Source organism: Aquila chrysaetos, chromosome 20 (assembly GCF_900496995.4).
Source record: "Aquila chrysaetos chrysaetos chromosome 20, bAquChr1.4, whole genome shotgun sequence".
NCBI lineage: Eukaryota > Metazoa > Chordata > Aves > Accipitriformes > Accipitridae > Aquila > Aquila chrysaetos.
The window spans coordinates 5,116,249-5,144,143 of NC_044023.1; the positions used below are offsets into that span (position 1 = coordinate 5,116,249).

The window sequence follows — 27,895 nt, forward strand, 5'->3', positions numbered from 1 at the left end:
AGCTGCCTCCCCCTCAACCCACTCAGAAAGTCAGTGTTACAAAGCCAATTAAACGCTCGATTAAATGTCCCAACATGTTCCCAAATAAAGTACTAACATGGCATGTTATAAAAAAAAAAAAAAAAAAAAAAAAAAAAAGGGAAGAAGAAAGCTCCAGGTTGTATAACGGCCTGCAAGCATGTCAGGATAATCTGTGCCTGCTCCCAGGGGGTGGAAACAGGAGCTGAACAGCCAAATTCTCTCACCATCTCCAACAAAAAGAGCTATTTCTCTCTCTGCCCACTACATCTTCAGACCGAGACCCTGATTTACGTGGTCCCACCAACCTTGCCATCTGCTGTTGGTACCTGCCCGGGGACTGTGCGCCTCCACCGTTAGTCCCCACAGTGCTGCTCAGAGCCTGCTGCTCCACAGGTCCCCTCCAACCCAACCCCCTCCACAGACTTCTTGTCTTCCTAAGAGCAATGTCCGCCACAGGCAGATGTTCTCCACCTCCACCAGCAGCCCCTGCTGTGGGCAGGGAAGAGGTCTCATGACACAGGAGCCCACGCACCCCACTGAGCAGCCTGGATTCAAGGGTCAGTGCTACCATGTCCTACCACCCCCCAACAAGTCATCCCACCAAGCTGAGCAACACAGACATGATCCAAGCAACACCACTCCTAAAGCGGTAGTCTGTAATCCTACATAGCATGTTTGGAGGCCACCGAGCGTCCCCAGCCCAGACCGCTCTGATCCCACCACCACCTCTCCCAGGGCAGAGATGGTGATAACCTACTGGTGCTGGGTGCCGGTCCCTGTGCTGAGGACTGCTCCTGAGCTTCTTTATCCACTAATCGTTCAATACAAGATACAGCAGGAGCAAGAATGAGGGTCCAGGCTGTCCCCATCCCGCTGAGAGCCCCCATGCCTCCCCTGTAACGCCACACTCCTCCTCCCCTGCTTTCCTTCAGCATCTCCCGCTCTTCGTTGCATCTGGCACACCTTTAGGAGGATGCCACGGGAACCTCTCGCTTGGCCCCTGTGCCAGCTGTGTGCCTGAACAACGTGTCCGCTGAGGTCTGCATCGACTCCCTGCGAGTGGAGCTCATCTGACGAGTTATGAGGACATCTCTTGGGTTGGTCCTGCAGTAGACGTCAGTGACACTGCCCAAATCAGCAGAGGCACGGGGCTTCTTGAGGCATGGGGCTCCAGGGCTGCCCCACCAGCACAGCTGCTGGGTCTGACTTGAAGAGCAAAGGCAGAAAATTCTGTGCTAGAACCAGGTACACTTGAATTTTGTGAATGAACTGGGTTTTTTTTTGTCTCCAGCTCTTATTTATAAAAACCTTTCTGATATCCATAAAACACTATGGCAGCTTTAGCTTGTCCTGCTTCCTCTCTGTGCTTCTACTTTGCCTATTTTTGCTGCCTTCAACCTTTCATGTGTACAACAGTAACTCTCTTCAAAGCTTCTCAAGGTCAAGGAAGTCCCTAACGAGGTGCATAGGGCAGTTATTGATCTTCTCTCAGCCTTTCCCAGAGTAGCTCTGAACTGTGAAACCTCATTCGGGAGATGGAAAGTTACTCAGGCCTTTCCCAGGTTGGTGAATTTTAATATTCATGGCACCAAACTTGTGTGAATATCAAATCCTCTCCCAGTGATAGCCCCTGTATGTCTGTCTCCACGTCCCTGCTGCAAGGTGACGGTCCCCTCTGTCTGCTCGAGGATGGCTTGGGTGGGTTTCTGAAGGATGAGTCTGTGCCACGAAACTTTCACGGACAGAATACCATCACCTCTTAGAAGCAGATTCGCAACACCTACCAAAATAAGCGTCTGCTGGGAAAAGCAATCAAAGCTTAGCAGGGGACAGGATCTGGCACGAACACCTATCCGTGTTATATGGGCAAAAAGCGTTTCCCTGAACTATTCCTCGGCACTTCCTATGAAACACCACGATCAATGCCACATAGATGAAGTTTCACCATCAGTTAAAGCAGGACGAAATCCACGCTGCTGCCTAACGGGCGATACCAGTCGCCCTTGGCATTCCCAGCCTGAACCGCGGCAGGAACCAGCAGAGCCTCCCTTCTGTCGGCTGCAGTCGCTGGCCCGGCTCAGCGGAGCCCGAGCAGCCCCCCCTGCTCCCCCAGGGCTTTGCCAGCACCGCCTCGTGCCCACCCACCCGCATCGCTACCTTCTGCGGGCGCGACGGGTGGCGGTTTGCCACTAACGGCAGCGAGCGATGCTGCTACGACTCACGGCGAGACGTTGAGTCTTGCAGGTTTGCCTGCGGCACCCTCTTGGAGAATGTTGTCCCGTGGGTCTTGTTCGCCCTGGAAGCAGGCTGCCGTGCCCGGGCAGCGGCTGGCACGTGGGGGCTGCAGGACCGAGGCGGCGGCGTGGGCAGCCACCCACCCCGCAGCGAGGTGGGGACTCCACCGCGGCGGCTGCCTGCGCGCTTTCGGGCTGTTGAGAGGGAAATCTACGGTGAAGACTCAGGTATCGTGTCTGCCCTGGTACCCACCCGACCTCCAGCACCACGGGCTGGCCCACAGCAGCAATACCGATGCCCCAAAAGCCAAAGGGCTCCCTGTTTTAAGCCCGAATCTTTGCACTGCCACGGTGAGCACGCGGGCTTTGCTCTTGACATACCTGCTTGCCTTCCCAGCAAGACAGCTCAGGAGGATGCCTTGGCACTGCTGGCCCAGGCAGCTTGCTAGCCCAGGAGCACAGCAATACAACAGGCAGCAGCTCCAAGTCCTAGGGCACAGCAAATATGCTCTGGAAAACCAGCCTGGCATCGGGGAAGCATCATTCACTTCAAATACATCTTCATTTAGAAGCGAGGAAGGCAGATATCCCTTACCTCGCTCAGCCACCGTCACCCCTCTGAATATATAGTTTGGTTTTATGAACCATTGAAAACAATCTGCAGGTGTGGGCAGCGGCTTCCTCCGAAGCATTAATCAGCAGGGTTCACATACGGCTGACATTTGTCTGTTAATAATATAACTGCATCTAAAGGAGGAAAGGAATCTGGAGCTCTGGGGGTTTTTTTTCTGATTAAAGAAAGGAACAGCAGTTCTTTAGATAATTTTCTGAGTGGCCAGAAGCTGAGAGCAGGCTCAGCAAAGCGTAACCCAGCATTTGGAGTAGTTCTAGAACCTGCAAAGACACGACCAGCAGAAGACAAGAGTCTGCAGCAGACACGGAGGTAACACCTAATAGGATTCTGCAGAAAAACCAGCAGCGGGGTCCAGAGGGGCTGCCAGAGCTACAGAAACATGGATTGCACGGGTGGGACACCCGTGGACGCTGTGCATCACCCCTCTGATGGGACTCCACTCTTAACTCAGACTAGACTGCCAGGTTAGACATCACCACTGACCCCCAGCCCCACTTCAGCCCCCCCGTGCTTGCAGGAGGACCCAGCGGGGACCCCGGCATTGCCCAGCCCAGCAGCAGGAGCCAGCTTAATTACAGTGGGTTAAGCAGCACAGAAAACTCCTGAGTCACAGCGAGCTGTTAATTACCAATCCGTAAAGGGATTTGAGGGCTCACACCGGCGAAGCCGGCTTCATCTTGCGCTGTCATACGCAGCGCTCTCGGTTTGACTTAAGTTTGTGTGACTGACAGGAATATTTATAGCCCTGGGGCTGGGGTATTTTTTAAAAGTTGTGATTTCTACACAAAAATTCGGGAGAAACCCAGCAACTGCTGCACTCTATGGCCCGCATCTCTGGCTATTTGTTCCTCCCACAGGGAACTCTGGGGTCTAACCCCCTGCCCACCCTTCAGCGTGGCACTTACTCCTCCTCCTGTCCCCAGAGAGGGGACCCAGCCATCTCAGCATCCAGCCAAGCCCCGGGGACCCTGCCAAGCTGTCATCGCAGGACGCCCGATTTCAGGGAAAACGGCCTCAAAGGGGTGACTGACAACAGCTGCTCCCTGCTACATCAGGGGCTGCAGAGCCTGTCTGTCGGTACCCTTCGGCCCTCTGAGCCCGGTAGGAATAACAGGACCTGGACTCCTACGGAAAAATGATGCCTGCAAACTTTAAGCGCCTGTCCCCGCTTGTCACCCACCCGCCCCATCACCACGCGCAGGCAGGCAGCTTTTTGGGAAGGGTTTCACACATAGAGCATCACACAGAAGAATGACACAGGGCTCTGCAGGGCGGTGAGCTGCCGGATCCCCAACACGGGCACTGCCTGCGTTCCAGAGGGCAGAAGGCAGTTTTTTCTTAAGGCACCTATATCCTGCTTTTCCCCCTGGAAGGAGGCAGCAGGGCTGCCCAGGAGTTGTGCGTGGCCCCAGACGCCAGACTGGGGCTGGGATTTCCAGCCCGGGACAGCGCTGAGCTGGAGGTACTCTCTTAACCTGGCTAATCCTCTTTGGCCAGGAGCTACCGGCTAATTACATTCCCAGCGACAGCGCGGACCCTCGGGAAGGGGGCAGGGAAGCATGGCACACCGGGGGTCAAACATGGGCTCGTGGCTGCCAGCCCCCACCTGCAGCGAGGGCAGGCGAGGCAGGAGCCTGACGCTCCTCCCCGCTCGCCTTTTTCCTCTTCTATGAAATCTATGTGCCGGCACCAAAATAATTTCAGCACAAAACCTTTCCTCAGCCCCCCTTCTCTAACCCATCCTCCGGCTGCCAGCAGCGACACCCTGTTCTGCACAAAGGCTGATCTCATGGAGGTTTTTTCCCATCTAATTGAACTCCCTTTTTTGCAGGCGTTCCTCCCTGCAGCCAAGCGCAGGAGCTGCCACGGTTGCTTCTGCAAGTAGGGCAGGCTCGGCCCCATCCTCAGCGTCAGCATCCTCAGCGTCAGCATCTCGAACCTGAGCAGTGCAGCATCATGCCCTGGGGAGCTGTTCTGCTCAGGGCCCAATTCTGGCCAGCGGGAGGTCTTGGAGTGTGATGGAAAGAGAGGCCCAGGGCTTTCCGGAAAGTATTTGATACGGTGATTCACAAGCTCTTTGCAAGAAATCCATCTGAACAGGCTTGTTTGTACCTGGCTGCAGGTACAAGGGGAGCAGCAGAAGGGGAAGCTGTCCCACGAAGGACTCAAGCGAATGCTGCTCCTGCATCTTGTTGACTTGTGATATCACATCCAGGACAATGCATGTGATATACATATATTATACATGCATATAATGGGGAACCTAACAGCATTGACTGGTGAGACCAGATAGGGAGATACAATAGCATGCCCATGACAACACAAGTGTTATAAAAAAGGATGCTTTTTATAATGCATGCGGAAAGAAAGAAAACAAATGCAATTTCAGTATCTGGATGTGCTGTGGCGAGTACCACAAATCAGTAAGAGGACCCTCCTGAGGGTAAGGCACCCGTTGGAGGCCACGGCCTGGCACCCAGGGATCAGCAGCGTTCTTCAACGAAACTTGTCACCGCTCCTGTTTCAGGCTGGTTAATTAGGCAAAGGGGCATCCTGCCATGCTTATTTAGTAACACAACATGCATAGTTCATTCAGTCCTTAATACAAAACCCGCTGGAGTCAATTGGGGTCAATCAGGGTTACCAGGAGAGCATTGTGCAAGTGCAGGGCAATCATGCCGCAAGCCAGCTCTTGCCAGATCACTTGCTCCCTTAGCAGACTCTGCCATAAACAGGCGTGATTTTTTAAATCGCCAGTGAAACAGCCCAGCACTTACTCTTCCTACAACGGAAACCTCTTTCCTGCTTGCATGTCACCGGGCTGAGGCTGTAGGGAATTTGGGAGGGCCCCAAAGCACCAGCTCCGACTTGGTGGGAACAGCTCATGGTGCTGCTCCCAGGAGCCAGGTCCTGGAGGAGGTGTGATGAGGTGGGAGGAAGCTCCAGGCACCTGTACTTCTGGTAATTCACACAAACAACTTATTTAAAGCTGCGTAACATGTACCATGGCGAGCAAGCAAAAGAAGTGGAGGTCAGGCACACTTTCGGGCTTCCTCTCTCTGCTGGTCATCCACAGCCCACACGCTTCTCCTGGGATGCGCTGCCAAAATGCCATGCTTGTACCTGAACTCTTCAAGTGCCGTAGGCTTCCAGTCCTCACCATCATCTTCTGACCATGCCCACCAAGCCCCAGGGCCAAAGGAAAGCCAGCCTTGCTGGTGGATCTTGTGGGAGCTCTTGGCTTGGAGGCACTACCCAGCTGCTCACAGGCAGGATGCTCTTGGAGCAACCTTCACCTGGACCAGACTACACAAGCCCACCGCAGTGCAAAGATAATGAGGGAAGTGCAAGTTATCCTTTTCTTTGGTGGCTCGGCACCTATGTAACTCAGCCGGTGAGTCCACAGAAAAAAAACCACTTTTAGTATTTTCTTCTCTTTTGCTAGGTTTGAGTGCACTCGGGTGAATGAAACGCTGGGGAGGAGGCAGCTCCTTGGATACCTCTCCAGGCGGCTGCAGAGGGTGGGAGGGGACGACAGGCACCCGGAGCCTCCGACTCCATCTTTAGATCAGGAGTGGGATGGGGATGAAAATACCATGGCTAAATAATAACGCATCTTTCCAGGGAAATCAGAAGTTTTACGGGGCTGCAGATAGGGGCAAAAGCCTTCCCCACTTTCTGCATTTCACTCTCAATTTTCTTCTTCCCATGTTGTAACAGCAATTGTCAGCAACACCTGCCACATCCCCCCGCTGCTGAAAGCAGCCCAGAGGTTTGACCAGTTGCCCCTCCTGATGTTGACTATGTGTCCAGCTAGTTGGGACCTGTCATGTCCCGCTGGTCACCCATCCACGTGGCAGAGACACACACAGACGTGCAGCAGGAGGCGTGCTTCCAGTGGTGTGCAACAGCCTAACACGGTCTCACCTCCACCAGCAGGCCAGTACATCTCATGGGGTCTCTCTAACCATGCAGCTCCCCCATACCTCTCTGTCCCCTTTCCAAAGACCTGCTCTGGCCACATGCTCCTTCCAAGATCCACCTCAGCCACTTGCAGGGACTATTCCTCAACACCCGCGATGAATTCAAAAGTCAGCACATGCTAAAGCACGAGGGTTAGTGGGTGTTAGGATGCTCTTCACCCTCAGCATTATGCATGATGCCACCAAGGAGCCAGGGTCCCCAGGGAAGCGGCGCTGCCAGTGTGCCCTCCAGCTCCCATCGTACTACTGGGGTCACCCAGCCCCCCAACAAGTACCAGTATCAGTTTGAGTGATGCTTCCCACTGAGCTGTGACAGCCCGCACCGATACGGGGAGAGCAGTATCCCTCAGCGCAAGTTCATTAGTGCCTCCCTGGCAGTGAAGATGACCTCATTAGCAAAAATACTTGTCCTGTATGAGGATGCAAACATTATTTAGGGTTTTTTCCCCTCCCAAGTTGGTTACACGGTTTTGCTATGAAACTGTAATCATGTGCAGCCCACTGACAACACTGTGACAAAGCCTTGACTGCTTGCAGTGATGATACAACTTTATTTGCAGAAAATGCATTCTTTCAGCACTGTTTTGCTGCAAAACTCCATCCTTCCTCCAAAAACCAGGCCACCGTGGCCCATGCCCCCTCCCTCCCTGTGACTCACACCGTTTGAAGCCGGGGGTGAAGACTTTGTCCAGGCTCCAGCGGTACATACAGAGAGTGCTGTCTGTCTCACCCGCAGCTCGCGCTCCTCTGCACATACCAGACTTGGGCTCAAATCTCCTCATTAGCTTTCACGCAACTTCCAAGGGCAGCTTACACTCAAGGTCCTAATTCATAAAGCAATTAATGGATCAAGCCTCACTACTTCAAAGAGCAAGTTCTGGTATTTGCACGAGTCTTGGGGCTTGGGACAAGCTCATGTGAGCTGCAGGAAAAAAGAGCATCAGACCACAGAGCAATTTTCTCAGAAGATCAAGCACACCTAATGCCCAACTGTGTTAACAGATCTTGCAATGTTTTCCTTTCCTCAGAAAGTTTTTGTTACGAACATTCACAGCTCAAGTGTTGCATTTCTTCCTCAACTCTTAAAAAAAATAAATCCCATAAACCATCCCATCCATTCTGAGCCAGATAATGATTCTGCATAAGGGGGAAAAAAAACCCAAGACACCACAAAGCCCAGGTGGGGCCTCACTGTGGGTCTTCCCTCTATGTGAAGGCACACAGATATCGCAATGATGAGCAGCAGCAAGAAACCCTAAGAGGGACATAAGTGCAAGGGTGAGTTTGCCAAAGGTGTCTGAAGGCATTTACTCAAGATCTGAGGGAGCCAAGACAGAGTCCAGCCTTCAAAATCTGAAATTTAATCCCAGGTGTCAGCTAGTGACCCTGGAGACAAGCGCTGGGGAGACGTCACCTTTCCGTGGTACCCGCAGAGAGCATGACATTATCAGGTACAACCCAATCCCAAATTAATTCTCTAATTAATTAATTAACAGGCGGGTGCCAAGGGGAGCACGTTAAAGCCATTTCACCAACCCATGAGCTTTCTGAAGCCTGGAAACACATCGTTGCCCAAGGGCACACCAAAATGGGGCTTCAGCCCTACCCAAGGGACTAAACACCTGGACACCATCTTTTCTCACCCAAGCCCTCCGGGTAAGAAGGAAGCAGTGGTAGGAGCAACAAGCAGAGCATTTCCATTGCAAATGACATTATGCACAAGGAGGCGGCCATCTGATGGGTTTACACCTCCACACGCATGCTGTGCACAGCGCTGGGAGAGCGGCTCTCCTCCGCTGCAAATGTGATCGTCAACAGCAGCAGCTTCAGGAAGAGGAGAAAATTACTGGGTGTAATTGAAACTGCAGGGAGGAGCTAGGGACATAAAATGTAATTATCCAGCATGGAACGAAGCCAAGATTAGCAATCCTACTTCTGGTCATTTAAAGTTTCCATTAACTTTTCCATGTGCTAATGATATCGGGTTTGTGTCTTACTGGCTGCAAGATGCAGCACTTCCAGAAGAAAGCCCTGGGCCTCCTCTTGTAAGGATCTTGAATCACCGGTAGAGGAGGGGGTGAGGGTCTAGACTTTAACAGAGGTCTTCTCCAAGGGTCTGGAAGACCTCCCTCCCAAGGTGGAAGGGGTAGGAGGATGCTCCACCTGAGCCTCAGTTGCACCACTGTCCTCTCCAGGCATTGGTGGCTAGAGTTGGCTAAGGTGCCTTTTTGGTGCTTGAGACGATGATCTGGGTGGGCATCACAACAATTCAGAGACCTCCTCGACTACAGTTGGTGAGACTGGGTGGACCTTGGACCACCTCAACCTCTCTTCTCCTCTCCTTGCACTCCATCTCAGCAGGCTGCAAGACACCCAGCCAGTTCACATCCAAACGGAACTGTGGATGTCTCCACATCCATCCTGTGCTCAGCCCATGCCCCTGCCCTGCACCCAGACGCAACCGAGCAGGGCCCTTGCCATCTGGAGAGGGCAGTAAATACCAACAGGCCATTGCATGCCCTCAACTGATTTGAAATCCTCCTGCTGAAGTCCTGCCACTTTCCCCCCGTACCATTTTCCTTGCACCTTCGCCATCTGAGGATGCAGGAGCTGCAGAATGTCCTTCACCAGCCTCATCCCAAGCCTGGCCGAGGCATCCATCCACAGTACCAGGAGGAGGTGACTCTGGCACCTGCACCCACATGACCTGTTTCTATTTCCTCACCCTTGGACACCTTTGGGGAGCAGTGGGCACTGCTGGGGATGCCCTGAACAACAGCCACCCCTTGCTCCGCTCCTTGCATGAAACCATCATGAAATCAGTGTACACATACAAAATCCATGCCTTTGTCAAGAGGTGGAGGACCATGGCCTCCAGCCCTGGACCTTCCCCCAGGAGGGACTTGGCTTCAGCAGCTTCTTAAAGGCTTTTTCAAACCTTTGAAGGAAAATGCACCATCTTTTCTCCATTTTAAGCGAAGAGAGAGCACCAGCCCTCGGATTGGAAGGCACCCGCCCCTGCCAGCCCCCTTACCTCCACCAGGTGAGGCGTGGGGTTGAAGCCACACATGTTGCAGACCTGCTGCCGGCAGGTCGTGCAGGTGTTGTAGTTGGGGGGCTCGCCAGAGCCCACGTTGATCTCCGCCTTGCAGAGGGGGCACGAGACCTTTGCTTTCGGCACTTCCTTTGGCTTGACACCCTGCTCCGGCTTGCCCGGCTTCACGGCCGGTGCGGCACCAGCCCGGCCCTGTGCCCCCGGGGCTTTGGGACCAGCTTCTTTGCTGGCATCGCTGAAGACGATTTTTGGAGGCACTTTGCCAGGAGACGGCTGGCTTGGAGGGGGCGCCTCTGGCTGGGCGGACATGAGCGTGCTCGCCTGGGTCAGGAGGGATGCTCCGAAGCCGAAGAGCTTCCCTGTGAGCCCCTCCTGGGGCTGCTCCTGTGGTCCAGCCCCAGGGGCCGGGACAGCAGGCTTCGCCCCCGCGTCTCCCGTCGTCTTTCTCTGCTCAGAGGAGGAAGGCTTGGCTTGCTGATGCTGTGGGGAGGACCTGGCCGCCTCCTGAGGTTTTGGCTGGCCTTGGCCGTGCGGTTCCCTCTGCGGCGTCGCGGGCTGAGGTTTGGGTGGCTCAGGCGGCAGGGTGCGGGTGGCCGGCGGGGACTTATCCACACCCGGGGGCTGCGGGTGCTTGGCCGGGGAGTGGGAGGGGGATGGCGAAGGAGAGTGCAGCTGCTGCTGACTCTTGGAGCGAGGAGCGGTGGTCATGTCCATCCCCAGCGCCCGCTGCATCTGGCAGTTCAAGCACAACCATTCCTTCACCTGCGAGACAAGGAGAGGACACGGGCAGTGAGCGGTGGGCAGGCTACAGCCGCCCACAGGCAGCCCCAGCGCACCCTTAGGTTCCCCTAAACAAACCCTATGGAGCTACAGGAACAAGCCATCAACCCCTGAAAAACGTTTCGGTACCGCATTCTTCACAAAAAGTATCTCGCAGTCAGGGCGAACAGACCCCATCTGTCACAGGTACCCACGGCACAACACGCTGGTGTGAAAGCAAGCTTTAATTAGCGTTGGTTTCCTTCCAAGGCTTCTGCTGTAAAGCTTCTGCTAGCCACGAGGCTCTGCCTGCAGACAGCGCTTTTTGTGCCTCTCTCAGCAGAGAGCGGCCTTTCTGAGGGCTCCCGGCCCCACCACCTCCCTAAAGCCTGTTTTTTTGCCTCCCATTTGGCAACCAGAGCTAGCACGGAAAACAGCCAGGGCCCCTCAGACAGGAGCAGAGGGCTGGCAGGAGGTCTGGCGCAGCTCTAGAGGAATGCTGCTATAATGCACGTGCACAACTGCAACGCTCCCCAGTGCCAGCATGCTGCCTACTGCCACTGGGTACCTCCCGGAGGAAAAGCCGCCGTGACATGCCTGATGCTTCCTCGGGGCCAGCAGAGATGGCTTTTCTGGAATCGGTGCGGTGGTTGTGATATCCCACCCAAAAATTTGGCACTGCAGCCCATAAGGGACCAGCATGGAACGGGTTCTCCTTGCACGATGCATCTGTGCTGCTGGGCCGGCAAGGTGCTAGCAGGGGATTAAGCGGTTAACTCTCACTCTCGCCACGATGAACTTTTGGATGCAAATGAAAAATATAATGCTCCCTGGCTAAGTGGTGATAAATGAAAGACTTCCCCCCTCGAGAGACGTTCCCTGTGACACGCTAATGTCTGAATTAAGTTAATTAAAGAGGCTGTATAAAAGCTGTGAGCCTTCCCATATGAGGAATCCCCAGGATGCTCAGCGGCTGTGCAAATTTTAATATATAGCACAGTCAGCAGGACAGCTGGGTCTGCCTGCAAAAGATTTCTCCGAGACAAGCAACTAAGGTGGCAAAAAAGACCAAAGCATTCCCAAAAACTGGAGCAGCGTCCAGGACAAGCGGACCCAGAGCCTGGCACAGGCTGCTGCACGCGCAGCACCCGACGGGTCCCAGTCCCTGCGCTCTCCTGGGGCTGCACGTCCCACGGGCCACCACGTGCCGCATCGCCTCACCCAGCCCCGCGTCTCCAGGTCTGCGTGGCCTTTTGGTCCTGCAGCTGGAGGCACGGGCGCTGCACAACCGATTCATAACGTGGCCACAGGGTTTTTCCCCCTCTACTCCAACCGCAGGCACGTTTTAACCTTTTCCTGCTCGCAGGAGCTGCCTGCAGAGATGCAGTCGGGTGTTTTGGCAGGTCCTGGGATGGGACAGGACGGCGAGTCCCCGAGAGGGGAGGCAGATGTGCCCCGAACCCCTCCTTACAGGTTCCCTCCCCAGAAAGACTCTCATAAAGCCCAGCCTTTAAATAATGACTTTTTAAAATAGAGGAAATTCACATCAACTGGGAAAGATGGATTAAAGTTAGAGAGGGGTGCACGAACAAACCTCCACCTGCCCACTATGCCCCTTCCACTCTCTGCCCAGCACCTGGCTGGCTCGCCGGGTGGCAGAGAGCTCTGCATTGCCTCTTAGTCTCCAGCAAAGCTCTTCCCATCACCTTACAAGCCTGGTTGCACGTCGGCTCTGTGCTCTTCTCAGCCTTCACTGTGCTTGCTGAGCTCCCACGCCACTATCCCTACCAGCCTCTGCTCGAATATTTCACACAGAGCTGAGCGAAAAGCAGCTTCAATTTTTCCCTAGCAACTTTGCATTGCATCGTTGTTTCTCTAAGCCCTTCCAAATAAGCCACATTATATTTAGTTCCTGAAAATATTGCTGTAGTTTTTATAATTTCTTATGGTCTTGCTGTCTCTCTTCTGACATACAGAATTCCCCATGTTATTTTTGCTTTCACACCCCCTGGAATTTCTTCCCACTATTCTATTTCAGGAGAGTGTCTCCCAAAATCCTGTCAGCTTTGCCCACCATCCCCATCAGCTCCAATTAAGGGAGAACCAATCCTTTCTATTCAGGTTCTCTCTCCCCGCAAAGTTCCCAGTATCCAAGAAATGCAAATCTTCCCTCTCTGCATAATCTCCTTACCCACACTTTAAGACCCTCCGGCGAGGTGGAAATTGGGGGAAGAGGAGATCTTCCCAAACCCGCCGTCAGGACTGTTTGCATCTAGATTTTAAGGGACCGCGACCGCAAGGTACGCAGCAAAGGACACGCTCCACACTCCTGGTTTTGCATAGTCTGTTTTTATTGTAGCCTGGCACAAGATTTAGCTTATTTTCTGGAATAGGAAAAATACTTTGCCACTCTCCTGCATAAACTTCCAAACAATCAAACAAAATATTGAGGGAATTCAATTGATTGCTCTTGACTGTCTGCCAGCTTTAACGAGAAGCAAGCGCTGCTGGTGAATACTGAACAGCTCACAGCTCCGGCTTTGCTGGTTCACCCCCTGCCTGCACCACGCGTGGTGCCTGCTTTGCCCCTGGCCGAGGCTTGTGCAGGAGAACTGCTGCCCGGGCACCGGGAGGTACCGTCCCCGGGTCCCGTGGCCATGCAAGCTGCGTATGGCTCATGGACAAGCCCACCAGGACCTTCCTGAGCCCAGGGCTGGGGAGCAACATGATCATCGGAGCTTCCTCGCTTTCCACAATAAACCTGGCTTATGCGACCGAGACAGAAAAAAGCCAGGGGGCTTTCAGATGGCATAGGAACCATCAAATTGCTCTCAGTGACTTGATGAGCAACTGCTGAGGAATGTCTCGTCCTGAGGATCAGGAGAAAGCTGCAGGGAATACAGCGGGGAGGTGCACTCCCAGAGCAAGCATTTGAAATGTAAATTTAGTTGGGATTATCACAAATTGCCTGACTGGCCTCTGCAGATGCAACTGATGACACGTGTGGATTACACAGATCAAAGACAACTTAAAGGATCCTGGAGGGAAGATAGTAAAGAGGAAGGGCCAAGTTGTCTTGCCAAACATCCTTCCCCCAAGAAAGAGAAAGGAGGATGGAAAAGCCTGGGCATAAATCTTTATTAATCCAACCCCTGAAAGTTTTGATTTGGTGGAAAGCTGGGCAAATAAGACAGAAATAGATGAAACTGTGGACTATTCGGTTGGCTTGCATTGCCATCCTCTAAACACTCCTCTTCTTGCCTGCAGACTCATCATGCAGGGGGAAGATGCTCAGAGAACAGTAGAGAAATAGGGGGCAAGAATATGAAAAGAATAATTTATCCTACTACTTCTTCATCACTGCTAACACTGTGGGTAACTAGCAGAATGAAACGTCTATCGGTGAGAAGAGAAAAACTCAACATTATTGAAAACTCTAGTTCCAGCTAACCTTGTGGGAATGCTGAAGTCACCATTACACCCTAACATAAGGGCAGACAAAACTGCACTCTCTTGAATAGTCTGAGACTGGCTGCTCAGAGCACGCTAATCTCCTTCACCCCAGGAAATCTGCCTGGGGGAATTACTGAAAAATACAAAGAAAATGGGGATGTAGATGATAGCTCTGAAACCAAACTGATGCCTCAATGAAGAACAAATGGGGCCAGCTAAAAGTGAAGGTGGCTGCTGTGCAAAACAGAGGGCACCATTAGAAATATAAAATCAGCGAATATCACAGCTCAGCACACCAATGTCAACCGAGAAGCTGTGAGGTGCTTAAGCTATATGAAAACAAAGGAGCTTCAGGAAGAAGTCTCTTGGGGAGCAGTAGGAAGGATTGATCGAGGGCATTAGGGACAAAGGCCATCCTAGAAAGGACGGGGTCCATCACTGGGTCGAGATGGTAAAGCTGTTAATGAGACAGATATGGCAGACGTGCTGTAATTACTGTCGTTGAACATTTGGGAAGAAGCAGGATAACACTCATTACGAGGATGAAGTGTTTCCAGCTTATTAGCAACGAAGAAGAACATTCAACAACATCTACCAGCACCAGAAGATATTTAAATTTGGCAGATCTGAATAATTTTGCATCCAAGAGATCTAAGAGAGCTAAGAAAACTGCTGCGTGCTGATGTTCATTTTTAAGAGGAAATTTTAGACGACTGGAAGGGTCTTCTGCTTGAATATCCAAGAAGGCAAAGGTATGGCCTGAAGGGGACAGCTAGCCAGACATCTGTCCAAGACAGAAAGTGCTGGATTCACACAGCAGAGACCTGAAGGGCACGCATATACGCCAGTCAACGTGGTTTTAGGAAAAATAGGTCACAGCAAGCAAACCTGATTTTATTCTCTGCACATTTGATATTAGTAATGCACAGAAGCAATATCCTTGATGTCCAAAAGGTGTTTTGACCTAGTAATGCATGACATGCTGACAAAAAAAAGCATTATAAAATATGAATAGTGAATACGCTAAATGGATTTAGGACTAGTTACCTGGCTGATCTGGGAGACAACAAGGATTCACCACTGCTTAGGTATCTCTCTGGTAATGTCTTCATCTCATTATGGCTAACACCATTCACACACGGCAGATTTTGGTAAAATGATAAATATCGGTGAAGACGCATGTCTGCTGCCTGGCAAACCTGCGCTCGCTCCATGCGGGAAGCCTGGAGCTGGAGGTAGGAGTGAGGAGGTGGCTCAGCCTCCTCTTCCAGCACCGAGGGACTCCTTCCAGAGCCCTCAATGGTTCCACACCAACATTTTAAGGAGATTAGTAAAACACTGCGGGAGATATAGACCGGATCTGTAAGAGTGATTCTAGGGATGCAGAAAATGTCTGAAATGAGAGAATTGAAGAGGTTGATCTTTTTCGTTTATCAAAGAGAAGATTAAGAAGTGACTTGATTACGATATAGCAGCACATTCAGGGGAAACAATATCAGGTACTAAAAGGTTCTTAATTAGGCAGAAAAAGGCATAAAAAGAACTAATGACTGGAAATGGAAGCCAAATATATTAAGCATCACTTTTAACAGCAGATGTTTCTAACCATTAAAGCAAATTATACACATGCTGTTGGGCTCAGCAGAAGACTCAGGGAGGTAAAGCTTGCAGGCCTTTCATCCATGGGGTATTTTATACCCATACTGATCTCAAAAGCTTTGAAAGTTTGAACTATTCCATCCTTACTGACATTTGGCATGTCTGCATCCAATATCTGACCTGCCCCAGCCCAGCAAGCAGCGAACAATGCACCCATGACCACCAGGCTTACCCTTCCCATCGCAGACCCCTGCGACATCCCAGACTACTCCTCTAACCCCCTTCCCAAATCCCGCTATTCCCTAATGCATGGACGGGTCTGCAACCTGGGTCACCACTGCCAGATGTGCCTCCCCCTCTCAATGCCATCCTGCAGCTGCGAGCACCAACCATTTGCAAATCCTATTAGGAATGAAAACTTTCCAATCAGCATTTCCTTAAAAAAATTGTAGCAGGAACATACACAGCACATGCTGGCTGTGCCCAGGGCAGATTTAAACACCGATAAGAATTATAGACAGGCATAGGCATGGTGGGCCAGATCCTGACCCTCTGCAGAGGGGTGCAGTACAGGGGAGCAGGGTTTTGCACAGGTATGGGGGACCAAAAAGCATCCCTGTGCGCTGCATCTTACCGATCCCTCTAGAAAAACACCAAGAAAAGCACCCGGTTAAAAATTATCTGAAACAATAGAGACAGCTTGAGTTTATAAGGCTTCTAAAGTTATTCTAACACCACCTATTTTAGGAAACTATATGGAAACAGCCCGTCCCCGGGATTTGTTACCAGGAGATGCAAGGGAGTGCTGGTAATGTGCAGCTTGTTTTGTTCTCCTGAGGTAAGACAATACAGCTCTAAAAGTATCTCAAGTATAGAGTTCAGCCTTTGCAGTAGACAGGAGAAGCTTTAAAATGAGCTGTAAGCAGAAAGACTTCTTAACTGAATATCCAAGATCTCTTCAAGCCAAAATTTAGGATTATAATGAAGAATAATTCTGTCTTTGCTGAGGGTTGGTTATTTTGAATCGTTTGGAGGTCACCCAGGATGCTATCCTACTACATAAATACAATAAAACCAAAGAGAATAGGAAAGCATTAGATAACCATGTTTAAGACTTTGCAGACTTGAGACTGAAGGGTTCCTCACCAGCTTTACGCATTTACAACACATCACTGCCGCCAAAGCCATCTGACCTTGCTAGCTATATGACCTCGTATCAGAGGAGGCCATTGGGCACTGCAGGAGCACAGTCCATCTGACTTGCTTTAAATGATTATTTTAGGCTGGGAAGAACAGCTCCAAAGTCATCTCGAGTCAAGCGTGATAAATCCCATCCAAAGTTGACCACTTTGAACAGGATGGAGCAAAGGAGCTTTGTTCAGCAGAAGATACAACCCATCCTCCTCCTCTTGCATGAGACAACAGGGTGCACAACTAACAAAACCAAGAAGCCAAGTTCATGGGAAATCAGAGGAGAAAAGGAATGTGGGTTTTCTCCGAGTTGCCCAAAACATGTGTATTTAATATTCTACAAAACTGGAAATCCAGAAAAAAACCCCACATTTTTGGAAAGAGCAAGACAGCAAGCCTTCGCAGGAACTCTTCGACTCTTGAGAGCCCCAAGCAGGCTCCTGCCCCAGAGCCACCTCCGACAAAGCCAAGCCCCAGCAGATGCACCCCAAGGCCACCGTTACAGCTCCCTCCTCTGCCTTTCGCAGGCACCAGTACAGCCAGAACTAGAGGAGTATAAAAATAACCAAAGCTGGAATTGGGTAATGAAGGTACTGTGTTAATCAGGCTAATAGGGAGGCTCAACGCCAAGGATTTGCTGACTGGATGAAGAAGGGTTTCATTAATGGGTGCTACTGGCTTATCCTGGAGGAATACTGCAACAGCCTGGCCTCTCCTTAGAGCTGCGAGAGCTGCCAGTGACCTGCCTGAGAGTGTCCTTATGTGCCTTCAATTCATCAGCTCTGCCTGCAGATGAACTGTTGTCTCACGAAATCAGCCAGTCAGCGAAACGTCCCTTCCCCTCCATGCCTCCCGGATCCACTCTAGAGGGGCTCTCTGGGGAGTACGTCTTGCATTTTATATTGTCATGCTGAAATCTGCCAAAGCCACGTACCCTGCAATTAAAGCAACATCCTGATCCAAGAGAAGAGGCAGTACTAGAAGGCAGCCCTCGGCTAGAGAACAGAGGGAACAGCAAGCTGCGGTGGGGAGCTGGGGTACTCCTGGGAAGCCAGGAGGTGGGAATGCCTGTAGGAGAGCAGGGAAAGCTCAGCAAATCCTGGAAGAGCTGCTGATGCACAGAAAAACCTAAAGGCACCGTGTGGAGAAGGCTTCCCACACCATCTCAGACTGGCTGGTGGAACATACGACAAATACAAATACTTGTCTTATTCTGAAGTTCTGGGGTTGTTTTTTAAAGCAGAACTATTGCCTATTTCTCCTACAGCAACGCAGGGACAGCTTGCCATGAAGCTCGCACGTTGAGGGTAGGAAAAGCAGCCCCTGTTGTTTGGATCAGTGCACAGCCTGCGTGCAAATGAAATGAGAATCCTGCAAAGCATCCCGTGGGAGGCTGCAATGTGGTGTACCAGCCAGGGTCTGATCTGGGGGGGAAGAGATAACATCAGGAGATGAAGTCTCCTAAGGCACCTCTGGAGGACCATGAGCGGCCCGGGGTGCAGGAGCTGTTGTGTGTCTGTGGCCACGCTGCATGTCAAGACATCACCAAAATTCACGGGTGCATCCAGGCGGAGAGGAGGCGGATTCAAACATGCAGGCAGCGTGGGCTGAAGCTTCCTGGTCCAAAACTAAAGCACAGTTTGAGGAGAACCCAGGGCTCTAGAGGAACTGTGCAATTAGGAGTGTTTCGGCACTTAATTGACAGGGGAATTGGTCACCAAGGCACTTCTGAAAAAGGCCACCTTATGCTCATCTTTATCTTCAAACATCTCCATACAAATAAAACCTAGTCCTTAGCACTCCTGCCCAGAAGGGGAAGCCACCACAGCCATCAGTAATCACGCTGCTAATGCTTGCCAGAAAATAATCAACTTGCTCGCTTGCTGGCGAGCAAGAGGACCCAACCCCCAAACCCATCTCCCTCACTGCAAATAACAGATGGGAAGCTGCGCTTGTCCAGAGAATCGAGCTGTGGAATAAGACAGTGCCATTTCATCCTATTAGTCACTTCTTAACCAGTTTTCTTTTCTCTAGTTAGCACTCCCCGAACTAACTGAAGGCTGCTAGAGCAAGTCTTCTCTTCCCAAAGGGCATGAGGAGGCATTAACCCACATGAGGCTCTGCAGACCCTCTGGGTTTTAAAGGCAACCTCCAGCTCCTGCGCCTCGCCGTTCGGACGACCTTTACCCATACCACGCAGCCACCGATGCGGAGATGAAGCAAATATTCAAAGAAAACAAGTGCACGCTGAACAGCTTCGCAACTAACCTTGATCTGCCATCGCACGTAGGACGGTGCTCCCCCAGTAGCATCCCCCTTGGCTAAGGCGCTGATTGAGCTGCTAGCTCCTCGGTAAGCGCAAGCATCCCGTTCTTCACTACTCGCCCTTGCTGGCAGAGAGAAGCGGATGGGCAGGAGGAAACCTTTCCAGCGCCAGACCCAGGCACTGCTCCTCTGCTCCCCGCAGAGAGTGGGTCCCCCCTCCAAAGCAAGGCGCTGCCTAGCTAAGCACGCTGGCAGTGCCACCGCCCGAGGCGAAGGGACAAGTCCTTCCAGTTCATTAGGGAAGGTTTCTTGTGCAATTTGCTGCCTCACTAGCTCCTGTTTAGACAGCCTTTGTTCCCTGTCCGCAGGAGCGCATGAAAGGTTTGGACGTATATGTCTATACGTGCTCAGAGGATGCTGTCCCCTGGGCTTGGCCAGGGATGATTGCAAAGAGCTCACCCCAGGTTTTAACCTCTTGAGCTTTGCACGTCAGTGTGCTCTAAGTGCAGCCCCAGGTCCCCCTCCCGCTCCGTAATGCGGGACCTCCACACGAGCCCTCTCGGTCAAGGAAAGCCTAATGGCTCGCTTTGCCTTTTTCTGCTGCTGCTCCCGTACCCTGCCGCCAGCCAAAGGACGGATGTCCAGAGTAACAGGAGCCTCCGGTCCTGCTCACTTATTGTCTTCTGCAGAACTAAAATAGCAGCCTGGGAGGGAGCGGAAGAGCTCAAAAAACTTTCCTTTCACCGGTACTCCTGCCCAAAGGAGAGAAATACATGAGGCCACGGGGTTTCTCTGGGTGCAGAGTGGCTACCACATACAGCAGCGATGCAATTCATAGCTATAATGCTATAAAGAGCATAGGCTGCTCTCGATAAATAAACTTATAACAGATTAATTTAGAAGCAGCCCAGTTTCCTATTGGTAACACAAAATAAAATCATCATTCATTTACTGCATGGCTCCGCATTTACTCAGTTATGAGTGGTCCCTGCTGCAGCCTTGCCCATGAGTTTCTGGCTCCTTTGGGAATCCTCCTGGATAATTACAGCAATAGGAGATAATGGCTGTAGGTCAGGGACTAAACTAAGCACACTTGAATATCTGAAGGTCCTTTTACACCCCAAACTTCGCATTACCTTGGCAGCATCAACATCTGAGTACGGTACAGGGCAGAGAGGATCGTGATCCTCTGACCCAGTAGCAAGCATCTGGGACAGAAGTTTTAAGCAATAAAGACAATCCTGGTGCTAGCATAAATAGCCCAAAGTATTTTCAGAGACAGAGTCACAGACCAGGTGTTATGGCCTCACATTTTCTTCAAACTGAAGGAGCCAAGTTAGGTCTCATTTATCCTGGGCCAATAGGTATTTATGAGTGAAGTGGCTGGAGAGAACAACTTCTGCAAATGAATGTATCGGAGTGGATCAATGCATCAAAGCAGAATGTATTTTCTGCCTTTCTTTTTTATTATTATTCTGGATTAAATATGTAATAAATGCTCTTGCAGAATTTAAGGCCTGAAGATAGACAAGCTATTGCACAATCTTTTTACATACCTAAACAGATTTAATTGCTCAATTATTCCAGATAAACACGATAAGTTCCCTGCCATGAATAATTTATAATCCAGCTAGCCACACAATCTATGAAACACAAATCTATGGCTGCGGCAAAGGAAAAGCAAGCAGATGCCATGATCCCAAGACACCCCGGGTTGTTACCAAATGCTGACCAAAGGAGCAATAGTGTAGGCTGCCCAGGGCAGGTGTGATCTTGCCTGAAATCACTCGGACAGCCTGTACCTTCATTTGGGTTATTGTGTTACTTAGAGGATGCAAATAAATAGGCACAAAGTTTGGATGTGCGCCTGGGAGGAGACAGGCACAGCACATACCCCCTTCTGTTCACGGTCTGGACATTGCTGGGTGTCCCGCACAGCCCTCCTCAGGAGCTGGCTGTACTGGTTTCTCCAGGAATTTCATTAGATGATTGTGACGGGGCTTAAGAGCTGCAGTGAAGCACAGCGGGATGCAGTGCACTGGAGGACGGAGGCCTGACAGGGCTATGACGAGGGACGGCACTCAGGACCTCGCGGAGGAGGCAGGGGAAAGAAAGGTCCCGTCCAGCCAGGACTTACCACGCTCAGATAGGAGAGACCCGAGAGGGGGACCTGGAAGGTGTCCAGAAGGAGGGTTAATCCTAAACCCATGACGAAGCCATCCCAGGCAGCCCCCTTCCCACGGCAGAGGGGTAACGAACCGCAGCGCTGAGCACTGCCCTGGGAAAACTGTTGTACCAACCACACATCGACCGGTAAGAGGGGCAGGTACAACCTCCGGGCTCCAGTGACCCCGGACAAACACAGAATGCTTTCCCACGGGACTCGGGGCCCTGTCATAAACCTTGAGTATTTTTATGACTCTCTGAGAAGCAGATGGGAGGCACTGGGGGGTTTTCTCCAGCCTGGGCACCCAGCACTGCCTTTCCCTGCCCCGCTCCCTGCTTTTTCCAATAGATGCTCCCGCGCCTGAATTTTATTTACACTGCTGCTTTGTTCCAATAAACCCACATTAAAGGCTTCGGGATTTTGCCCTGGTGTTCAGAAGCAGCAAGACGAGAGGGCTCTAAGGGCCTCTGAAAGGTTTTGGCTCTATCCTCTGCCCCCAGACAGGATCAAACAAGCCTGCATCGCTGCCGACAGATGTTTGTCTAATTTGGTCTTTAAAACTTCCCATCAGTTGTGGATTTACTGGGTGGGCAGCAAAAGGGAGAATAAAGGGGCTTTGGCTTAACCATCCTCACTGCTAGAAAACATTCCCTAAATACTAACCTAAATCTTCCTTGTGGTCTAAGTCCATTACTTGCCGTCCTACAGACCACAAACACTGAACGGCGGCTATTCTATTCAGTAAAAACAGTCGGCCAACAGCTTCTCTGCTGAAGGCATCCACTGGGGGAAGAACATCCTGGCACCAAGGCCACAACATGCAAAATGTCTCCTAGAGGCAACCAGCCACCACCTTCAAGCTGCAGAACTCTTGGTCTTGATCTCCCCTGGGCTCCACGGCACCTCCATGGCCTTCAGACGCAATTAATGTTTTTTTGTGTTTCCAGGTGCAGCTTCTGTGCATTTTTAGGAGCTGCTCGGGCAGCTTTGGAGGACTGCATGCTATGAAAGGAGCTCAGCCTTGCATGGTCCCATCAAAGCAGCCTACAGACCACCTGCGCCCAGACCCACCTCCTGTCTTGCCTTCTTCTGGAGAGACCCACTTGGGTGGCCCTGGCACCTGAAACGGGCTTACAAGCATAGCCATAAACACCAGAAACAGCTTGTCCAGTCACCAGCTACCTATTTTCATAAATTAGAATAGGCTTTCTGCACTGGAATTCCTATCCCCATCCAAATGCACCTGGAACCAGCTCATAAGTCATCATCTACTAAGTAAAAAAAACAACTCTAACACAAAAATCTGCAAACAATCAGAATTTGAACACATACCTGTAAAGCCACATCACTGTTAATTGAGGTTTTTATAGCCATTATATACCCTCTAAGAAGGGGATACTTAATTGCAAGCCAGTCTACAATAGCAATCACCCTGTCTTCAAAAAAAAATGCTAGTTGCAAAGCAAGATTAAAATTGGTCATTCAAACCATGATTTTTTGCTTGCTGATCTAAAGTCATTATTGCCATGGAGATCTAAACTGATACACCCCAGAAAGGTGAACAAACTCTTAATCAAAAAGAATCCTGCTATTCGAAAGGCTGCCTCTTCTATCATCACCCAAGCCAAAATATGAAGTTACCCAATCAGGGGAGCGCTCTGCTGCCCTCCTGATGGGGGGCTCAAAGGATCACCATAGAGCAACCTGCCTGCGACCCCTCAAGCCCGGCTTAAAACCCTGGGCAAGCTTACAAGGAAAGCTAGTTTCGTTCTGCTCAAACGAGGGGCTGAGTCCTTGATTACAAAACTAGAAACTGTTAGAGAAGAGAAAAAATTTCAAATAGAAATCACTCAGTTTAAAAAAAATCAGCAGCAAATCCTTCCTCCACCTTTTTTCTTAGCTTTTTTTTTTTTTTTTTGAAAGATCTCCAAACAGCAGCAGCTTTGGGTCGGCACAAAAAAACCCCAACAAAAAAACCCAAACCCACCATGCAAGAATTTTTTCACGAACACCCTTTTTGTTCACACACACCACTGTCAACTGCTATTTTAAGGTTGCCATTAGCCCCTTATTGCCCGCACGGCTGGCTATTGCACCCCGTGGTCCACAGGGAACATCCCCCTTGCCGAGATAGCGTTCCCACTGCTGAGCTACAGCAGCATTTCTAGCACTGGTGGCTGCAAAGAGAAGACGGAAAGAGAGATGGAGATGTATTGGACACAGTGGTGCATGCAGCCCCAAGCAATAAATACCAGAGAAATAAATCAGGTTGCTCATTTGAACAAAGTATTTAAGAGCTCCTCGATGAGGGCATCCGTCCACACCACCACAGCCGACAACTCTGTCTGCAGGAGCAGACCAGTGTTTAATGAAATCTCAAATTAACTTGTCAGGCCAAGGGGACAAAAAAAAAAGAAATAAAAAAGCTTTTCTTACTTGCAAATAGTGTGTTTTTCATTAAAGCATCACAGCTGTGACAGACAGCTATCTCCAGGCAGCCATCCTATGCCTTTGGCAGGACATTTCTGAGAAGGTGCACAGTTTCCGTAAAAGCATTCCTTAGTCCAGCCCTATAGCTCAATACATAGTCTATAGGTGCCAAACGCGCCCAGCACCTCCATGCCACGTCCCTTCCACCGGTGCTGCCGCCGCAGCCAAGGAGCACATTGGACCGGATGATAAGCGACGCAAGCTGCAGTGCTCCGGGAACGGCACTGCTCCATGTCCATGCAGACAGAAAGGAAACTACAGAGGAGCAAACCACACAGTTCAAGCTGATTTCACCCCCTTGATTTGCTCCAATGCCAATTAGAAACCCCTTTCAGGGAGAAACAATAAATCTTGTCACAGTGCCATGGCCTCAAACCCAGATGACTCAAGTGTAACTACCAGCCACGGGACTGACGCTGATCTACAGGGCGTTTTTTGCAGGCGGGATAGCAGGAGCAGTCACCGCTCCCTCCACTTTCAGGTGTACAGCTGGATACGTCTCACTCCTGATTTTCAAGGGTTGTGCATCAAGACCTCTAGCTGAACAGTGGGAGCCATGCCAACTGCGAGCAATCAGACCCAAACTGCCGTAAATTGGGCAGATAAGGGATGGATTGGCCAGCAAGAGGGAAGCAGCAAGACCTGTGCACCAGGGCAGGGAAAACATTTTACATCCAAATAAACACCACCTTCCCATAAGCTTTTTATCTGCCCACAGCCTCGTCTGTTGGTGTTAACCCCCTGCCTGGCTGGGCTGGCTCCTGGCACTCTGCAGAGAAGGAAAGGAGAAGCAGGTCTGAACCTCGGCATGCAGCAGGCATTGGGATGCAAAATGGCACGCTGGGCACGACCAACATCACCTTGGGGGATGCTGCTTATCGGCACACAGCGACCCGCTCGCCCAGGGAGACGGTCTCACAGTGCTGAGACCGTTGCTTCCTGGTGGGACGCAGGCTGGGTGGCACGGGGCAACTGCCTGCAGCTGGAAGTCATGGGAAAATGGCTGGAGGAGAAAGGGGACTTGGGGCAACAGCTTGAGCTGGCCAAAACCATCAGGAAGGGCAACGAAGCCTTCACTTTTTACAAAAAGTAATGTAGCACCTAATGTTGGCTCTTGGTTGGGGTGGCATGGGTTTGTGATCACTTAATGCAGCGGTGCTGGAGCTGTTCAGAGCCCCCCAAAAGACATGTCCTTCAAACCTGTCAGATCATGGGACTTTCCTGGGCAGACCTGTAAAAACTTTACACCCAGGATCTGCATAAAGCATTATTTCAACACGTCCTCCGGGTCTCAATGAGAATTTAGCACCTGGAATTAGTTATGGAAAACAATATTTCAGAAGCCGCTGGATTTTTTTTCTTCCTAATTCAATAAAGCAATAACGATTGTCTGCTGAGAGCAAGTAATGGGATCCCAGAAGCAGCTCAAAGACAGATGGCAGCAGCAGCATGCCTGTTTGGTAATATTTCTCAAAGCGCTCTCCAATTTGAAAGCCACAATCATATCATCTGGAAAATTAATATGGCAGGTCAGAACATAAGGTAGAGTTTGTAAAAACGGATTTCAGGGTATTAGCTGGCCTGGCCCAGCATCTCAGTACTGACTTGGGACTCCAAAAAAATCAGGATTCATGCCCCAGTCTGCCAAAGGTCCCTTGGGCAGGTTGCTCAGGACTAGATGAAAGCAACACATCTGGGTACGAGGGCTCAGTTTAACTGGGCTTCACCTTTTGGGGGGGTGCCCTCCTCTGCCCCAGCACCGTTGGTCTCACATTGGCATGCTGTGCCCCACCAAACACAAAGGGTATTTGCTTTTCTCAAAGCTTGAAAGGTTTTGCAATATGTAGAGTACGTACTGCCCATTGCAGGCAAAACAGAGGCAGACACGCTCAAGGACAAGCCTCTCCCCACAATAAGTATGCTCATTATTTCTGAGGAATCCAGAAATTCAGGTAATTCAACTCTTCCTCAGGTCCCCAGGGTAATTTTAGCACAGACCACTAGTTTTTAGCCAGACCTTTCCAGTAGACCTGGTATTTTATCTACTGGGCATCATACCCTGTTCACAGGGGGAAGGAGCAGCAAACAGTGCCTTCCAGGAGATCAGGAGAAATATGGGATATCTCCCAGGGAAGAAAGAAGACACGGTACATCTGAGAGGACAGGAGGGGCTGAGCAGAACCGATGTGCAGCCCAGAGCCACAATGAAGCTGATTTCGGGGGAACCCCACACCCGAGGAGTTGCAGGGACACAGCCTTTCCAGCTTCCTCCCCTCACCTATGTCTTTATGTATCAGGGTACTCTGCAATTAAGAGAGAGAGGGGGAAAAACCCCAAAACTATAATCCCAAGGGGAGTTCCCATTCCTAGAGCCAAGCCTAGCAGTGTCCCCGCTCCAGCATGCCCAGCTGTTTGCTGCATGATACGTGCACCCCTATACATTTGCATCCTTAGCAGGCTTTTAATAGGGAATGCTTGCTGAGCCCATGTTTCTTGCAAAGCTGAGTTACGTGCAGTGACAAGCTCATTTGCTCTTTGGGGACGGGGCCTCAAATAGCTGCTCGCTTGTGGCAATTAAAACAGGCAGAGCGCTGCCACCGACTCCGCTACCCTGCGCTGTGACTGATGCAAGTGCCGTCTGTAGTGCTCTGATAAGGATATTGGATGATTCAGAATAATCTGGGCTTTGCTGAACATATAAGCCCAAGTTTGTGCTTCTGTTTCCATCTAACAGGAATACTGTGGTATGCTCATTAGAAGGGGGAGAGGGTGGCTGGAGGTAGGTGGGCACCAAAACTGCCTCTCCATAAGACTGATGGGCACATGTGTCCTGCCCACCACTCAGGTCTCTTCCGTGGAGGTCTTCAACTCAAGGGTCTGGCCAGTCTAACCCCATGGCTTGGACACAGCAAGGGTGACAGAGCAGGCAGGGAGGGAGTAAAAAGCCAGTGTTAAGTCTTCTTCCCATCTTGGGGGATTTTCCTGAGCCACGACCTGGCAGCAGGGCTGCTGCACAAGCGGTTGGAGCTCAATTAAGATGCAGGAGATGGGCATCAAAGTGGGCATGGCAGGGGGCAGGAGGAAGGGGAGGGACACACTGGCCCTTCAGTCTTCAAAACTGACTTCCAGCTGGGTTAGTGCCATGGTACGTCCGTGCCTTAACTTGTTCTGACAAACCTTTAATCCCACAGACCTGCTGCATAGTCTACTCCCATCCCATTAAGACCACATCTCGCTCTCTGGATTTCCCTTTTGAGCCATTCCAGCAACTTGGCTTTGATTTCATCCGGAGCAGAAAGCCAAGCCAACGGCACAGCCTATTTACAACATGAACCGAATCCAGAACTGAAACATCCCACCCTTCAGCTGTCCTTGATCAAAAGGTTTACAGCCTAGATAAAGCGGCATTTCAATCAGAGTTAAAATAACCAGTTTTCATAGTCCAATTAGCACCATACCCCCTCAGATAAGGGCTGCCCAGGAGCACGGCTGCATATTCAGTCTCTGAGATGAGGAGCTGGGTACAACAGAAGGGTGAGGTCTGGGAGCAAGGCTGTACGAGCTTGAATTAAGGTGGTGAGGAACACCTCTGCGGGCACGAACTGCTGTGCCACAAACACCTTTCTGCATTCACAGGACTGTTTTCAGAAGGCTCTAGTACTACTCAGTCTGCCACACTATGTAAATCCCTTTGTAGCACCTAAACGCGACCATGGCTAAGAAACAGGGTTAGGAAGAAGCAAGCTGGTTTCTGATGATGGGAGCCCATGCAGGTCTATAAATAGCAACGGTGATCGGCTAAAACTCAGGTCAAAAGAGACGCTGCCGAGACGTCACCACCTCTGCCAAGCACCGCTATCCTTAAGGACCAGGCAGACCTCGTATGTCGTTACCAGCCAGGGCGGGAAGAGCCACATCACAGCATCTCCTCCCGCGCCGGGGGTCTCCCACTGGGCACCCCTCTGCCGCAACAGAGACGTGGCCCCCGAGACTGTACCCCCTGTGGTGCTAAGTGGGTGCTAGCGGGGAGCGTCTGACACCCCC

The 27,895-nt window shown here is 51.0% G+C and overlaps 1 protein-coding gene across 3 annotated transcripts in view; it reads right to left on the reverse strand.

The window, feature by feature from the left end:
• Window positions 1-27,895, reverse strand: part of BSN (bassoon presynaptic cytomatrix protein) — a 97,353-nt gene that overhangs the window by 36,984 nt on the left and 32,474 nt on the right. For 2 of the 3 annotated variants that reach the window (XM_030043692.1, XM_030043691.1), the window contains exon 3: window positions 9,907-10,689. The exons of the other annotated variant lie outside the window; for it this stretch is intronic. In XM_030043692.1, coding sequence (XP_029899552.1) covers window positions 9,907-10,689 — 783 coding nt within the window. The remainder of the gene's footprint in view (window positions 1-9,906; window positions 10,690-27,895) is intronic. 3 annotated transcript variants of the gene reach the window in all.